This window comes from Pantherophis guttatus, chromosome 4, assembly GCF_059756535.1.
Source record: "Pantherophis guttatus breed Tessera chromosome 4, ASM5975653v1, whole genome shotgun sequence".
NCBI lineage: Eukaryota > Metazoa > Chordata > Lepidosauria > Squamata > Colubridae > Pantherophis > Pantherophis guttatus.
Window position 1 is genome coordinate 31,057,507 of NC_142066.1, and position 16,955 is coordinate 31,074,461.

At 42.4% G+C, this 16,955-nt stretch overlaps 1 protein-coding gene across 1 annotated transcript; it reads left to right on the forward strand.

Moving 5' to 3' along the window:
* Positions 1-998: 998 nt before the first annotated feature.
* Positions 999-16,326, forward strand: DHDH (dihydrodiol dehydrogenase). Its single transcript, XM_034423257.3, has 7 exons — positions 999-1,219; positions 4,094-4,205; positions 5,651-5,814; positions 11,583-11,835; positions 12,289-12,413; positions 14,128-14,278; positions 16,175-16,326. Exons 1-7 carry the CDS (start codon positions 1,133-1,135, stop codon positions 16,285-16,287), a joined length of 1,005 nt encoding a protein of 334 aa, XP_034279148.1. The 5' UTR covers positions 999-1,132; the 3' UTR covers positions 16,288-16,326.
* The last annotated feature ends 629 nt before the right edge of the window (positions 16,327-16,955 follow it).

Genomic DNA, 16,955 nt, shown 5'->3' on the forward strand with positions numbered 1-16,955 from the left:
AAAAGGTGGGTGGAACTTACTGCTGCTACTCTCTTTAATGAGGTTGAATGGAATGAAATCTGGTGGACTATTTTGGAAGAATCCTTCTTCTTACAAGAACGTCTTCAACTATATCAAGTCTTACCCTTGTACTATTTTCAGAAGAAAACTTTGCTCTCTGTGTCATAGCTTGCAGAATGCTGGTGGGTAGTGAACAGTGATCTTTTTAACCTCTCGTCTGTGATATTAGAGTTTTCAGAAGTTCAGATGACCAGTATGTGGCAGCAAAAAGATACTCCACACACACAAAATCTCTGCTGACATCTAGTGGTGGGTTTGATGTTTGCAGCCCAGATAGTCTTGTATGCCTGGTGATTTTTTTAAAAATTCCCAATCCAAATCAGAGAGAGAGAGAGGAGAAAAAGAAAAGAACAGATACATAATATATTGTATACAGGAAGTAATTTATCCTGATGTTTAAATTTTGGCCACATAACGTAATATTGACCAATGTTTCCATTACATCAACACCAAATGCTGCCCCCTATTTCCATCTTTACTTGATGCCCCTCCAAATATATTTCCGTCTCAGCATCTTCCCAACATACCTTGCAGTCTTTTAACGTAGGGAATACAAGAGCGCTAGGCTGAAATGGGAGCCCAGCCCTAAAACCAGGGCCCAATGTGGGGTCAAAGGACCACTTCATCACATTCTAATTGTGTTCATAACATTTAGCTGTGATGACAACCCAGCTGCCAAGAAGAGAGGATGCTTAGTTAAAAATAGACCCCAGGAGGATTAGAGGTAGCTCCAGAGGTCTCACCTTCCAGGACTCTGAAGGTCAGGGCAGGAGGCAGGCAGGTAGGCAGCTCTTAGCCAAATGGTCCATGAGTTTAATTCACACAAGTAGGGGTTCCTATCTTTGCCATGTACACATTCTCCATGCAAATTCAGGCTTGGTACTCCACCCCAAACACAGAGAGGAGCAGCCACGCAGGGCGTCTCCCAGCCCCAGAGCTACTCTGCCCCTTTTATAAGCCACAGGTTCCTAAATGTAGGCAGCTGCTGATCCAGATTCTTCATACAAGGGGGGGGAAAGGCAGAATAGAAACATCTCACTTTTCTCAGCCATCAAGACACCCAAAATCTTCCATGCCTCTCTGCTGGGGAATCTGCTCTGCTGGGAAGATTTCCCACGACTTCATTGTGGCCTTGAAAACTCTGCCAGCAGATCACAAGGTTGTATCACATGCTGAGAATGTGTGAGAGTGTGAGAGTGCGCTGGTATGGGGAGATAGTTGGTTTTCTTCTGAAAAAGCTGATGCATCTTAAAAAGATGTTCGAAATGTAACCAGAAAAGCTTTTTTTTTTTTTTTTTTGACATTATAACTTGGATCTGGAGGGGATTTTTTTAAAAAAAATATCTGTAGCTCTGCCAAGGAGAATCTGGTTGTTGTTGTTGTTTTTATAAACAAGGACTTGGGCTTAATTGCTGGTAACAAGAAATAAAGAAGACCTTTCTTGAAGAATAGAGAGACTCTTCCAGTTAAAGTAGACTGCTGCAAACTAGATGAATAGCTGAATTTAGTATAAAGACTTTGCTGAGTTGTACTTGTGTAGCAGGACATACTTTCCATTTAAAAAGTTCCAAATTCAGTCTCTGGGTTCTTAAAGCAAGCATGAGAAGAGCCTTGCCAGAAACCTGGGATTGCAGTGTCGAACCAGGGGTGATGGAGTAGCATAAATAAGATTGGTGTGCTGGTTTTATATAAGGCGGTCTCTCACATTTTCATTTTTCAATGCTGTATTCCTGCTTCCCAAACAGAATCAATAACCAAGAATCAACCACCATTGGACTCCCTCCTGACTGCTTTTAAGGGCTATCACTGGCCTCTTATTTTGTAAGATACTGTACACACATATGAGTCTCTTAAGGAGATGCAGAAAACTACCAATATATTTTGTATATTGGTAGTTTTCTGCATCTCCTTAAGAGACTCATATATGTGTGTACAGTATCATACACCTAGAATAGGCTGAAGTGTTGTCCTGATTGAATATGCCAAAAGAATAGTTGGGTTTCCCCAGCCCTGAAACTCAACTATTCAATGGTCCGGCTAGGAGTAAAGCTGCTACAGTTGACATCGCCCAAATAGCAATAGCACTTAGACTTATATACTGCTTCACGGTGCTTTACAGCCCGCTCTAAGCGGTTTACAGAGTCAGCATATTGCCCCTAAGAATTTGGGTTCTCATTTTACCAATCTCAGAAGGATGGAAAGCTGAGTCAAGCTTGAGCCGGTAAGACTCAGACTGCCAAACTGCTGTCAGCCGGCAAACAGCAGAATTAGCCTACATTACTGCATTCTAACCACCACGGCTCCATCCAGAAATCCTCTTGAGGTTTGCAGAAATCCAGAAATCATTGAGAAAACAAATTTTAAAAACTTGTATGGTTGGGGTGCCACTCCCTTCCTCCAAAACCAAACCTATCCAAGTCTAATATTCTTGGGGATTATAGACTGATGGGAAACAATTTACTTAAATGGGATGGAACAGTCAATGGCCTTCATATCTCTAGTACATGATGGCTAACCTTTTCCAAACCGAGTGTTCAAAGCGTGCGTGTGCGGGAACCCTCAAAATGCATGCCCCGTGCATGCGCCCTGCCCCCATGCATGTGCATGCGATCCCCACACATGCACCCCACCCCCCCATGCATGTGCGTGCACCCCATGCATGCAACCCATCCCCACATATGCGCAGCAGAGACCAGATGACCAGCTGGCCAGCAGGAGGCACGCGCACATGTGTGGTGGAGCTGAACTGGGGCGACGGTTCGTGTGCCCACAGAGAGGGCACTGCGTGCCACCTGTGGCACATATGGCATATGTTCACCACCACGGCTCTAGTACAACACCATGTTGCCTCCTGGCCTTTCATTACTTTGAATTAAAACAAATCAGTACATAATTGTGTCAAAACTCCCTTCAGCAATCAATTAAGACAATATTACAAGATTGCACTCTGGGCTATGCTAACATCAGCTAAAATTTCTCATCCTATTATAGTCATTCAGTCTTTCTGAGAAACTACTCCAATGCTTCTCTTTCCTCTAGAGAGCTAGCAAGAGATAATCTTATCATTTTCAAGATCAGTTAGGAATCTCATTAAAATAAAAATTTTAAAAAAGCTGAGACAGTGCTAATTATCAAGCTATTGTCCCACTCCTATCTCAGGTAGTCTACTAAGAAAAACAAAAACAAATCGATTCACCACTCAGATTCTTTTCCTTGCACTTCAGAGTAAAAAATGAGTTAACTAATTCGGTTGCAGTAAAACCATCTGTTGTACACCACTTCTGATTAATTCCAGCGGGAAGAGCAAATTGGTGGTATACTTAGAATTGCTTAAACAAACTGTTTAAGGGGAGGACTACCTGTACTTGAATACGTTCGAAGTTTACTACAGCACTGAAAAAAGTGATGACCATTTTTCACATTTATGATTGTTGTAGCAACCTCACAGTCACATGATCAAAATTCAGATGCTTGGCAACTGACCTGACTCATATTTATGAGTCATATGACATTCATAGTGTCCCAGAGTCATGTGGCCATTTTTTTTTTGACCTCACAACAAGCAAAATCAATGGGGAAGCCAGATTCACTTAACCATGTTACTAACTGAAGTGATTCACTTAACAACTGTGGCAAGAAAAGTCATAAAATGGGGCAAAACTCACTTAACAAATGTCTCACTTTGCACCAGAATTTTGGGCTCAGTTGTGATTGTTACTCAAGGATTACCTGTACTGCAATCAAAGACGAATAGTGAAATGAAAAATAAAATAAAATGAGCTATATCTATCATTTGATACACTTCTATGCTTCCAAACTTTTGTGCTTCTCAATGGCTCTCCCCTACCTTTCTACCAATATGCAACTACACAATTCCTATGATGCATATTCCCTTTTGATCATGTGCAAGGATGAATTGAAAATTCAACATCCGTAGTCCCTTCCTCTGAGTACCAGGAGGGCTAACTTTGTTAAAAAAATAAATAAATACAATGTCCAACTTCATTTAATTTGGCTGCTTCTTTTTTTCCAGATAGTTGCTATTGCTTCTAGCAAACTTGAGCGTGCCCAGGAATATGCCAGACAGCATGACATTTGCAGAGCCTATGGCTCTTATGAGGAACTTGCACAGGATCCTGAAGTGGGTGAGCTGAAATGGACCTTGGGGACAGAAAATCAGTTCCAAAACAGGCACGGCAGGGTTGTGGAAGAAAGCAACTCTCTCCTGAGGGAAATTTAGACTTGAAGTTAGGAGGAATCAGTTTAGGAAGACATATGCCAGATGTTTAAACAGCATGGTAGCCTAATGGTGAAGACAATCACCTTCCATTCAGAAGGTTGAGAGTTCAATGCTAGGTAGCAGCAGATGTCTCACTCTTAGGGTGCAAAGAAAAAAAAATCTGCTGTGGAACTCCCACATGGTGTTAGGGAGGGCATCTGACCAGTAAATACTCAGCTCCATCCAGTCACCCAACTCTATTCTGAATTAAGGGAATACAGAGTTATGTCAGATGTCTAACTCAATGTTTGTCAACCATGGCAACTTGAAGATATGTGGACTTCAACTTCCAGCATGCTGGCTGGGGAATTCTGGAAGTTAAAGTCCATACATCTTCAAGTTGCTATGATTGAAAAACTTTGATCTAATCTCCCAGTTATACAAGGGATAAAATATGAATGAAAGCATGAAGGATTATTGCTTCAAGCTCCTCAGAGAAAGCCTGAATTAGCTCTGATTTTGATCACTTCCTAGAGGGGCCTAGCCAGTTTTCTTGATGGAAAAGCTGAAGAGGTTTGCTGCTGATTTCTGTTTTGATTTCCTGGTCTAACTTTAAGCTGTAGGAAGTCCTGATAGTCTTCCACTGAAATGACCCAGACATGGTCAGCTAGGTTCTGCTAAATAATGAGGCATATTCGGAGATAAGATTTAACACAAATGTATACAAGGAAGGAAAGAAGGAAGGGAGAGAGGGAGGGAGGGAGAGAAGAGGGCTCCTGGAAATTCGAGCTGGAGGCTTAAATTCCATGGCCACCATCTTTGACTACATGTATTCCTCAATTTACAACTGTTCATGTAATAACTGTTCAAAGTTACAACATCTCTGAAAAAAATGACTTATGACCGTTTCTCACAATTACAACCTTTGTAGCATCCGCACGATCATGTGATCAAAATTCAGATGGTTAGCAACTGACTCATACTTATGACCGTTGCTGTGTCTCAAGGTCATGTGAACATCTTTTGCAACCTTCTGACAAGCAAAGTCAATGGGGAAGCCAGATTCACTTAACAACCAGGTTACTAAATTATCAACTGCAGTGAATCAGTTAACTATGGCAAGAAAGGTTGTAAAATGGGGCAAAACTCAGTTACCAAATGTCTCATAAATTTTGGGCTCAATTGTGGCCATATGTCGAGAACTACCTGGATTTGGACTCTCTCTGTGGAGGCTGAAGGGAGGGAGAGGGGGAGGGAAAGAAAGGAAGGCACATAAGAAGACTTCCAAGCTCCAATGAAATCCTGGTCTCCCCCTCTACTTCTCTTCCACTTTCTGCTATTTGCTGAGATGTCTTCTGCTCCCCCCTCCAGATGTGATCTACGTGGGTTCTCTCAACACTCAGCATCTTGGTCAAACCACCCTTTTCCTCCGGGCTAAGAAGAACGTTCTCTGTGAAAAGCCCATGGGCATGAATGCCCGTGAAGTACGGGAGATGATACGAACAGCTCGGGAGAATGACGTCTTCCTCATGGAGGTAGGGAATGTAACCTTTTAGGAATCAAGCTCTGGTTGGGTTCACACCGGAGGTGAAATGCTCCCGGTTCGAACCGGTTCGCCCGATCCGGTAGTGATGGCGGGTGGTGGTTCGGAGAACTGATAGCAAAAATCCCTGCTTCCACCATGCCCAGCTGAGCCACACAACTGTCAGAGGCTTTTTTTTTAATTTTTAAAAGCACTTTTTCTACAACCTCTTCGGCTGAAAAAATGCTTTTAAAAGTAAAAAAAAAAAAAAGCCTCTGATGATCACGTGCCTCAGCTGGGATCGTCAGAGGCTTTTAAAAGCACTTTTTTTACAACCTCTTCAGCCGAAGAGATTGTAGAAAAAATGGTTTTAAAAGTAAAAAAAAAAAGTTTGCCATGCCCACCTAATCACATTACCCCACCACCACCAAGCCACGCCCACAGAACCGGTAATAACAAATTTTGCATTTCACCACTGGTTCACACATTGTGCTACACTCATATCGGGTTTCTTTGAATTTCATTTTTAGCATGTGGTAGAAGCCATCAGAGGTGGACCAAAAGTCTAGACTTTTTTGAGGAATGTACTCAAGTACTTTTTTGCCACTTTATTATTGAAGAGAAACTAAACTTTAAAAAAACAACAACACTGGTTATAAATTGGAAATCATACTCTATTATATTTAGATAGAGAGCAATTGGGGAGGGATTTATTATTCTTTATTCTTTATTATTATCAATCACCCAACTTCCTGCCCTGCCCCAATTTTGAAAGGCTTGTTTTGTTGCTGCACAAATAACTAAAAACAGTTGTGAGAACAGGAGAAATTTTACTGTATGTCTTTGGGTTCACACCAAGAAATTATTCAGCTTATTTTATAAACCTATACATGTATTATATTAAATTTTGAAAGCGCATATGTAAAATACAGGTAGTCCTTGACTTACAATTCATTTAGTGACTGAAGTTTCAATAGCACTGAAAAAAGTTACTTACTTTGCTTGTCATCAAGTTGCAAATGCACATGATCCCAGGACACTGCAATCATCATAAATATGTCAGTTTCCAACTGTCTGAATTTTGATCACATGACCATGGGGATGCTGCAACTGTCGTAAGTGTGAAAAATGGTCGTAAGTCATTTTTCAGCCATGTAACTTTGAACGGTCACTAAATGAACTGTTGTAAGTCAAGGACTACCTTTGCCATCATAGGTAGTTATTTTGTTTGTTTTCTTTTGTTAATAAGCTTAGCGCTCCAGGAAAGTTTCCTTCAACACGTTTTAATTTAAGGATGGGCTATCATGTATACAACCCGTGGGCCACATCAAATTAAAAAAGTAGAGAAAGATAATTAATTCAGTGATGAAAATAGAAGATTAAAATGTGGATGCATCTCAAGATAGTCAGAAAGGGAGGACAGAATCAGAAGAAATTTGCCTGCATCTCCCTGCTCCTGCTCCTAAATCTTAAGCACTATCCCACACAATCCGGTTTTCTCCAATTAAGGGGAGTTTACAAAGGAAGCTTTCTTAATTGACATAAAAACTGCATCGGCATCTCACTTCTTCTTCTACTTTGGTCCCATGATCAGCAATAAGGGCGTCTTAGATCTTTTTCTCTCTTTCTGACTCAGGAGAAAATCTTTAATACTTTGATCATTCCCAGCGTTGTACACAGACCCAAAAATCCTAACCAAGCTGACAGGAAATTGGCAAACTTCTGAGAGAAACAAGTCAATGCTTGAGGTTTTCCAAGAATGGCATGTACGATGTGCAATCCAACAGGTTTTATAAACGACTTTCAGGGCAGCAATCATGCAACTTGTCTGGGCTGCAATTCTCCAATCTCATGCGGCTAAACCCCCCTCTTTTTGTAGGGTTGGTGGAGGCGTCTTATCTTAAGATGATCCAGTCTTTGCATTCCCTAATCAGTTTCTGTTCTTATTCCCTCTCTCATTCCTCCTCCCCACACAAATGCCACTTGAATTCCAGCCTTAGATTCCCACTTCCTGAGATTAAAAACCCACATTCCTACTTTTAAATGACTGAAAATCTAAAGCAATTCTTCCTCAACCCTAGCAATTTTAAGATGTGTAGACTTCAACTCCCATGTTGGCAGGGCTGAGGGCTGGGAGAGGAAATCCCCACCTCTTCAAGTTGCCAAGGTTGAGAAACAATGATCTAAATCTCCTGCAAGCTGATTAAATAATGCAAATGAACATAAATCACACTTGTAATGCGGTTGATTCATTTGGTTTGAATTAGGTGGTGGTTTCCCCCTTCTCCCCCTCTATGTTCCCTGGAGATCATGAAGGGAGACTGAGGGAATTTAGCCTTCCAAAAAGACACATGAGGAACAAATATTAACAGCACTTAAATTCTGACGAAGATGGAGATCTTCTCTATCAGCCAGAGAATGGGATACAAAATAATAGTCTTAAATTACAGAAGGGGTGTCAAACTCGATTTCATTGAGAGCTGCATCAGGGTTGTGTTGACCTTGGGGGGGTGGGGGGTGGCCAGATGGGCATGGCCAGGGTGGGGGTGGCCAGCTCAACATCACTCGTGTCGGGGGGGGGCATCTGTGGTGGCCCAGGAGGGGCTGTGGGGGAGGGGATCCAATTTTGCTAGTAGTTTGTTTTGCTAGCACTCTGTCAGTGAAAACAGACCTGGGGGGGGGGCTGCGAGCAGACCCCTGGGTTCCATTTTCGACTGTGATGGACTCCTGCAGCCCTCTGCCAGTGAAATAGAGCTTGGGGGGGGGCACATGCAACCCTCCCAAGCTCCGTTATTGCTGGTAGAAGCACTGCAGGCTGGTCCTTCACTGTTTCTAGGGCGGCCCCATGGGACAGATCTAAGCATCCTGCATGACACCCCTGAGTTACAGGAAGGCAGGTTCTATCTGTACGTTAGGAAACCTTCTTGATATTATATAGACTAGAGCATCTAAGAGTATGTTTCCACTGGAAGCGGTGTAGGAAATTCTACGACAAACCCGCATCTTCTTTTATCCTTTTAACAACCCTGCAGGGTAATTAGGCTGAGAAATGTATAAAGATCAAGTACAGGTAGTCCTCAACTCACAACAATTCATTTAGTGATCGTTCAAAGTTACAACAGCCACTGGAGAAAGTGACTTATGACCATTTTTCACACTAATGACCTTTGCAGCAGCCTCACGGTTACATAATCAAAATTCAGCCACTTGGCAACTGACTCATATTTATGACGGTTGCTACGTCCCGGGGTCATGTGATCATCTTTTGTGACCTTCTGACAAGCAAAGTCAATGGGGAAGCCAGATTCACTTATTTATTTTATTTATTTATTTTATTTTATGTGATTTGTATGCCGCCCTACCTCCGTAGACTCAGGGCGGCTCACAACAATAAAAAGAAACCCAATGAAACATAACATACATACAAAATACATAAATGTATAAATATAAATTTAAAACATATATTAAAACCCATTAAAATAATCAACCCCCCTCAGTCCAGGTTGGGCAATGTAAACAACCATGTTTTTAATTCGCGGCGGAAGGTGCAAAGGTCAGGAGCTAACTGAAACCCCAGGGGGAGTTGATTCCAAAGAGTGGGTGCACCCATAGAGAAAGCTCTGCCCCTGGGAGTCGCCAGCCGACATTGTCTAGCCAACAGCACCCGGAGAAGGCCCTCCCTGTGAGAATGCACCGGGCGATGGGATGTTGTTGCTGGCGGCAGATGGTCCGACAAATATCCTGGGCCTAAGCCATATAGGGCTTTATAGGTCATCACCAGCACCTTGAATCTCACCCGGAGGGCAATTGATAACCAATGCAAGTCGTGCAGGAGGGGTGTAACATGGGAGTATCGGGACCCTCCCATCACAACCCGTGCGGCCGCATTCTGCACCAGCTGAAGCCTCCGAGTGGTCCTCAAGGGTAGCCCCAGGTAGAGAGCATTACAGTAGTCAAGACGGGAGATGACTAGCGCATGAGTAACTGTGCGTAGAGCATCTCAGTCCAAATAGGGATGCAACTGATGCACCAGACGAATCTGGGCATACGCCCCCCTGGTCACAGCTGTTATGTGATCATCTAAATTCAACCGTGAATCCAGGAGGACACCCAAGTTGCGTGCTCTTTCTACGGGGGGTAAAACTTCGCCCCCTACAGCCAGCGATATAACCTCTCCATCGGATCGAGATGCCGGTACCCACAGCCACTCAGTCTTGGCAGGGTTGAGCCAAAGCCTGCTCCTCCCCATCCAGACCTGTACCGCTTCCAGGCACTGGGACATCACATCGAAGGCATCACTGGGCTGGATCGGGGTGGATATAAAAAGCTGGGTATCATCAGCGTACTGATACCTCACCCTGAAGCCACGGATGATCTTCCCCAGTGGTTTCATATAAATGTTGAACAGAAGGGGCGAGAGAACCGACCCCTGCGGCACCCCACAAGTGATGGGCCTCATGGTCGATCTCTGCCCTCCTGCTTGCGTCCAACCTGAGAGGTAAGAGAACCACCGTAAAACGGTGCCTCCCACTCCCAACCCCTCGAGGCGCCGCAGCAAGATACTATGGTCGATGGTATCAAAAGCCGCCGAAAGATCTAATAGGACCAGAACAGAGGAATAACCTCTGTCCCGAGCCCTCCAGAGATCATCCACCAGCGCGACCAATGCCGTCTCCGTGCTGTATCCGGGCCTGAAACCCGATTGGTATGGATCGAGGTACTCCGTTTCATCCAGGGCCATCGGGAGCTGACATGCCACCATGTTCTCAACAACCTTCGCAAGAAAGCGAAGGTTGGAGACTGGATGGTAATTACTCAAAACAGCCGGATCCAAGGCAGGTTTCTTGAGGAGGGGTCACATCACCGCTTCCTTCAAGGCTGCAGAAAAAGGTTCCCTCCTCCAAGGAGGCAGTTATCACCGCCTGGATCCAGCCTTGTGTCCCCTCCTGCGCTGAGTAAATCAGCCAGGAGGGACACGGGTCCAATACACATGTGGCCACTTAACAACCAGGTTACTAACTTAACAACTGCAATGATTCACTTAACAACTATGTCAAAAGAGGTTGTAAAATGGGGACAAAACTCACTTATCATCTGTCTCATTTAACAAGAGAAATTTTGGCCTCAATTGCAATCATAAGTCAAGGACTACCAGTAACAAGAATCTTAGTCCTGTGGTAGCATACCCTGACTTTTTAATTTAGGGTTTCTTAGCTTGTAACCTACTGGTTGGTGTCTTTCGTTCACTTTTAAGAAATATTAAATAGAAGTCATTCCCCCTCTACAAAACAGAGAAGAGTTTTACATAGCGCACTCAAGTTACAACCACAATTGGGACCAGAATTTCTGTTGCTAAGTAAGGTAGTTCATAAATGAGTGGTACCCAATTTTATGACCTTTTTTGCCATTGTTAAGTGAATCACACAGTCACTAAGTGAATCCAGCTTTTCTGTGAAGGTTACAAATGGTAGTCACATGAGTCCAGGATGCTGCAACCATTGTTAATATAGGCTGGTTGCCAAGAGCCTAAATTTTGGTCATGTGAATGCTAGAGATGCTGAGATAGTTGTAAGTGTGAGGACTGGCCATAGTAACTTTTTTTAGCGCTGTTGTTACTTTGAATGGTCACTAAAGAAATGGTTGTAAGTCAAGGACCACCCAACAGATCACTAGAATTTTGCTTCTGATGGGATCAAAGTTTTGCTTGGCCTTAGCACTCCCCAAGGACTAGAAACTTAATACATCCTCACCCCCACACACTGGTGTGTGTATCTCTTTAAGGGCTTCTGGACCAGATTCTTCCCTGTATCTGAACAAATCCGTAGCACAGTGTGTCAGAAATCTCTTGGGAATTTAAAACTGCTCCGAGCTCAACTGGCTATTCGGATGGACAACATTCCAAGGCTGTTGGATAAGAAACTTGGCGGAGGTGTCATTCTGGATTTGGGCTGCTACTGCGTTGAGTTTGCCTCTATGGTTTTTGGGCCTGAAATGCCCCAATCGATTGTGGCCTCAGGATTGCTGTATAAAACAGGTAAACATTTGAGGTGCTCCTGCAGCAAAGAAGTTAAATTAAATGTGACTTGATGGGCTCTTAAGGTTATCAGAATAAGAGTTGGAAGGGACCTTAGTCTAGTGGTGGGTTGCTACTGGTTTTCCCCGGTTCGGGAGAGCCGGTAGTGGAAATCTTGATAGGAGAGTGAACCGGTTCGCTCTGAACATCAGTTGGGCCCTCCCCCTCGCCCCCGTGCTATACCTACCTTTATTTGTTTTTAGCTCAGCTGTAAGGTGCGGCAGAGCAGATTGCCATGCCTCAGCTGTTTTTTTATTCAATGTGCTTGAGCGAAGCGCACATTTGGTGGCAATCGCACACAAAGTGCGTGTGCGATGCAAACCGGTGGTAAAACTGGTTAGAACCCACCACTGCCTTAGTCCAATGGGCTTGAGGGAGCTGGCTTAGGCAGGTAACCTTTTCCATGCCTTTCAGGAGTGGACGAAACCGTTTGCATCATCCTCAACTATTCAGACAACCGTCAGGCTGTTCTTAACGTCACCATGATGGTCGATCTACCAGGAGAGGCAACTATTGGAGGAACTGAAGGCACCATCAAGGTATTTGTTAAGGGACGGACACTGTGAAAGTCAAAGACGTCCTTCACCAGAGTCAGATTCCAAGTGCTCCTGTGGAGATGGGACCAAGTACAACTGAGAACTGAGTGCAGGCAGATGAGTGACTTAAAAAGAGTGGGTAATTGGTGGTCTGTCGGTCTCTCTCTCTCTTTCGCACTCCCACTCCCTCTCTGTCAATCATATGGCACATTCACATCATATTTCAGTAGAAAGGAATATGGGTAAAATACAAACCATAGAATATAGAATCTGAAATCTTAACAGGAAGATTACAAACATATATCCAAGTTACAAGTATAATTTTTTACTTCATTTGTTCAGACAAGAAAACAGCAAAATCTCCATTATAGCTTCTATTTTGACACTGTCGTTGTGTGTTGGGAGGGTTTATTTTTTGGCCTCACAGTCACAATTTGGGGATAGTATTTTGCCTCACTTACAAAGAGCGTCTGCGCATCTACCACGACCCATACAAATTTGGGTTCAGTGTTGTCCATATCAGACAAGGCTGGTCAAATCCAGGTGGTTTTCCCAAGATGCAGGGAAAGCTTCGGCATTGATGTTACCTAATTTGGGTAATGAAACATCTGCAAGGAAACAACCAAGCTCAGACAGCACCAAGGACACCTCAATTTTTGAGAGAGCAGAAGAACCTGCAAGATGTTAGGTGTGAGCAATAAATAGGAACTTGGGCACTGAGTTTGATGTATAAGCCAGGAAATCTCGTTAGTCGTCTCACTTTGCAATGAACAAGGACATACATTCAATATCACAGCTACTAAAATTGTTGGCCATGCGGGTAACAAAGATAGCCAGGGAAACAATTGAAGCCTGGGTAATGGACCCCTTGTCAGTCAACAGGAGTGCTGATTTATCACCGCTTATAAGGTGCTTAGGAGCTCTTGGCAGCACAAGGAAAGAACACCATTAACACACTATCAACCAATAGGAAGGCACCACATAACTATGACGCATAGAATATCCCAAAGCACACACTCCAGTAGAGAACTTTCCTGAGGTTGGGCAGAAGACAGACTAAACCTTATATTTGCCTTCATTCATGAGAAAATCTTTAGCCCATGCAGAGCAATGTTATTGTGATGACCTTCACAATCTATCCATTTTCAACTAGCCAGGTTCACACATTTTATCATAATGTGCTTTTTGCTTAGCTTAATTTATTGAATTTGGGGAACATAACCAATTTTAGCTTGCCAGACAATTATGACTTTATATGGATCAACTGTTTTAATTCTATGGTGTAAATTAAAATACAGTAAAAGAAAAATTACTGCCTCAAGATTCAGATTCTTTTGAGTATCTAAAACATCAGTTACATCCTGAATCTCAGCAGCCCAGTAAAGAACAACCAGGGTATCTACTTCTCACGCTAACTGTCATGTTAACAAGTGGATAAATTGAGCACATCAATTCTTAGTAGGGCTGTATGATTTTTGTGTTATAGCTTAATAAATTAATTAAGACTATGTTGGATGTGCATGATTATGGATTTAATATTTTTTACTCTTTGTGTGTTTCAAATTGCAATACAAACACAATGGATATTAATTGAATAACCTCTGGTTGGTGCAGGCTGGATTGTAAATGTTACTGTCTATCATATGCAGATTTTCAGAGCAGAGATGATATGATTTCAATTCTGCCATTGGAAAGACCATTCTGATTTTCTTCCTAGATCCCGGACAACATGAACAGCCCTACAGTCATGTTTCTGAAAGGGAACCGCTGGGAATGGCCGTTGCCACCTTCTCTTGAGCACCTCTACTTTAAGCACAGTATTGGGTTTCGGTATCAGATTGAACACGTCCGAGAGTGTCTGGAAAATGGTAATTAGTGGTCCTGATTTCTCCTGGATGAGACTGAAGGTCTATTTAACCCTGAAGATCTCCTTTGATTGATCTACATCCATTCCTCTTTTTTAAAAACACTGTATCTCTAGCATCTGGCTTATTTCACTCTCAGCTCTGCTGTCACTTATAACAACTGTGACATCTCTGGTGAAATTGTAGGTGTCAACAAATACCTCAGTAAAGACAGTATATACATATAGAAGTATATAAAATATATCTTCTTACAAATTGGGTGCATACTATGTATGTACAGTTGCTTATGGGCTCCAAGTAAATTCTTTAGTCTCTCTCAGTCAATATTTTGCAACATCTCCTTTGGCACAAGTACCATATTTTTCGGAGTATAAGATGCTCCGGACTATAAAACGCACGTACTTTTGAGGAGGAAAACAAGAAAAAAAATCTGTCTCTGCCTCCCAGCAATTTGCCTCCTTGCAGCAAACAGCCTGCTTTAGTTTCATTTTCATCACTGTATGATTAGCACAAGAAAAAAAAAAATCTGCCTCCCAGCAGCAAACAGCGGAGGCCCGCAAGGCAATAGGCAATGGCAATCCCTGCAGCCTGAAACAGCTGACGGTCAGGAGGCCGATCCAACTGACAATCAGCTGCTTGTGCTAATCAGGATGTTCTAAAACTGAAACGGGCTGTTTGCTGCAGAGAGATAAATTGCTGGGAGGCAGAGGCCAAAGGGTGGGGGCCGGCAGGTGGGCAGAGCTACATTTGGTGTATAAGACGCACCCAAATTTTCACCCTCTTTTGGGTGGGTGGAAGTGCATCTTATACTCTGAAAAATATGGTAACTGCTTCAAAGAATTTCTGATAACCAGCTAATCTATTTTTGTTAATTTTTCCTACTCTTATTTTGCATAATTTTAACTTGAAACGTTCCTTGCATTCTAGAAATTTACAATATTAAAAGTCTGGAGACTATGAAGAACAATTCAACACCTTTAGTGTTCTTTAAGTACAGGCAGTCCTTGACTTATGACAATTGAGCCCAACATTTCTGTTAAGTGAGACATTTGTTAAGTGGGTTTTGCCCCACTTTATGACCTTTCTTGCCACAGTTGTTAAGTGAATTGCTGCAGTTGTTAAGTTAGTAACACGGTTGTTAAGTGAATCTGACTTCCCCATTGACTTTGCTTGTCAGGTTGCAAAGAGCAATCACATGACCCCACGACATTGCAACCGTCATGAGTCACTTGCCAAATGTCTGAATTTGATCATGCAACCATGGGGATTCCTCAACCGTTGTTAAATGTGAAAAACAGTCACAAGTCAGTGCCGTTCTTTTGAAGTCATTAAGCAAGCTATTGTAATTGAGGACTACCTGTAATTGCTACCTAGAGTAGCCCCCCAGTGAGATCGGTAGCAAATAAACTCAACAAACTTCATGACTGACAGCTGACTTGGCAAAATATTTATCCCCTTTTCTGCTTCAATTTTGCCAAATATATACCACGAGGAGGTTTATCTGCATTTAAAACCTAAATCTAAAATCTAAAACCTACAACCTGAGCAGGGGCATCTCAACTTTTCTTTCTTTCTTTCTCTATTTGGAGTACGGTATTTTCTTTTCTGTCTTGACTATATCTTTGCGTTGAATTATTAGGTCTTATTTCTCAGTTTAACATCGAGATCTAACGATCATGTGGCTAATAAGTAAGCTATTACGATGTTCCCATTTGAAGCAAAGGATAAAGCTTTTATTCTTCACAAGAAGATTGAACTCTAGGAAAGGGACAGAGAACATATAGCTTCCATTCAAAACTGAGGCTGAGGAGTTAGAAATCCAGCAATACAGCCGTAGATTTCTCCTTTGTGCAGGGTACAATTTATTTATTGCTGATTCAGCTTGTATCTTGCATGCAGGTTTGAAGGAAAGCCCTATCATGCCATTAGACGAGAGTGAAACAATTGCCTGTATCATGGAGGAAGCACGAAAACAGGTGGGAGTAATCTATGAACAGGACCGTGATGTGTAATGTTGAAACCGCCTAATAAAATGTTCAATTCTACCAAAAGTTGTGTCTATGCAATGGTTGTGTTAATTAATTTAAAACTGTCTGGTTCAGAATAGACAACATTGGTTTTGGCCTTGAAAAGCATAAACTCCATGAAAATGTTGGCAGAATGTGTACTTCCAGCTTAGACCTTTAAATGACCTGCTTTTAAAGAGAGCCATCATGGTATAATGGTAAAGAAGCAGACTGGTAGGAGGGAAACCAGGTTCTAGGTCTTCCTTAGACATGGAAGCAAGCTGAACAAGTAATGCAAGCCCTACACAGGGAAATAAAAAATATACAATATCTACCAACTTGCATTGGGCCTGTATAGTAATGATGGGTTCACAATTGTTATACAAGAAGGCCTTCATCTTGCAATGGCTTGATTTGGGGATGCTTAAATCTTGTATCATCAAGATAAGCAAAGTTGGCAATATTTTTACATTAACTCTTGAAAGATTTATGTTAAGAATGTAAACTTATTGCTTCATATAAGATTTCAGCACTCTTCCATAATGAAAGACCTTGCAAGATGAGATTACTGACACCCTGATAGTTTCTGGCTATTTTTTCACATAAATATTTTGAGATGCTGGGGATTGGAAAAGTCAAGCTTAAAGATGCAGGAGTACAATCTTTGATTCAAA

Bases quoted from the DNA above. Each gene is read 5' to 3' on its own strand.
- DHDH (XM_034423257.3), top strand. From the start codon at position 1,133: ATGCCTCTCTGCTGGGGAATCTGCTCTGCTGGGAAGATTTCCCACGAC. The intron at 5,815-11,582 runs GTAGGGAATGTA...TATCTCTTTAAG, and splicing joins ATGACGTCTTCCTCATGGAG to GGCTTCTGGACCAGATTCTT. The intron at 14,279-16,174 runs GTAATTAGTGGT...TCTTGCATGCAG, and splicing joins CCGAGAGTGTCTGGAAAATG to GTTTGAAGGAAAGCCCTATC.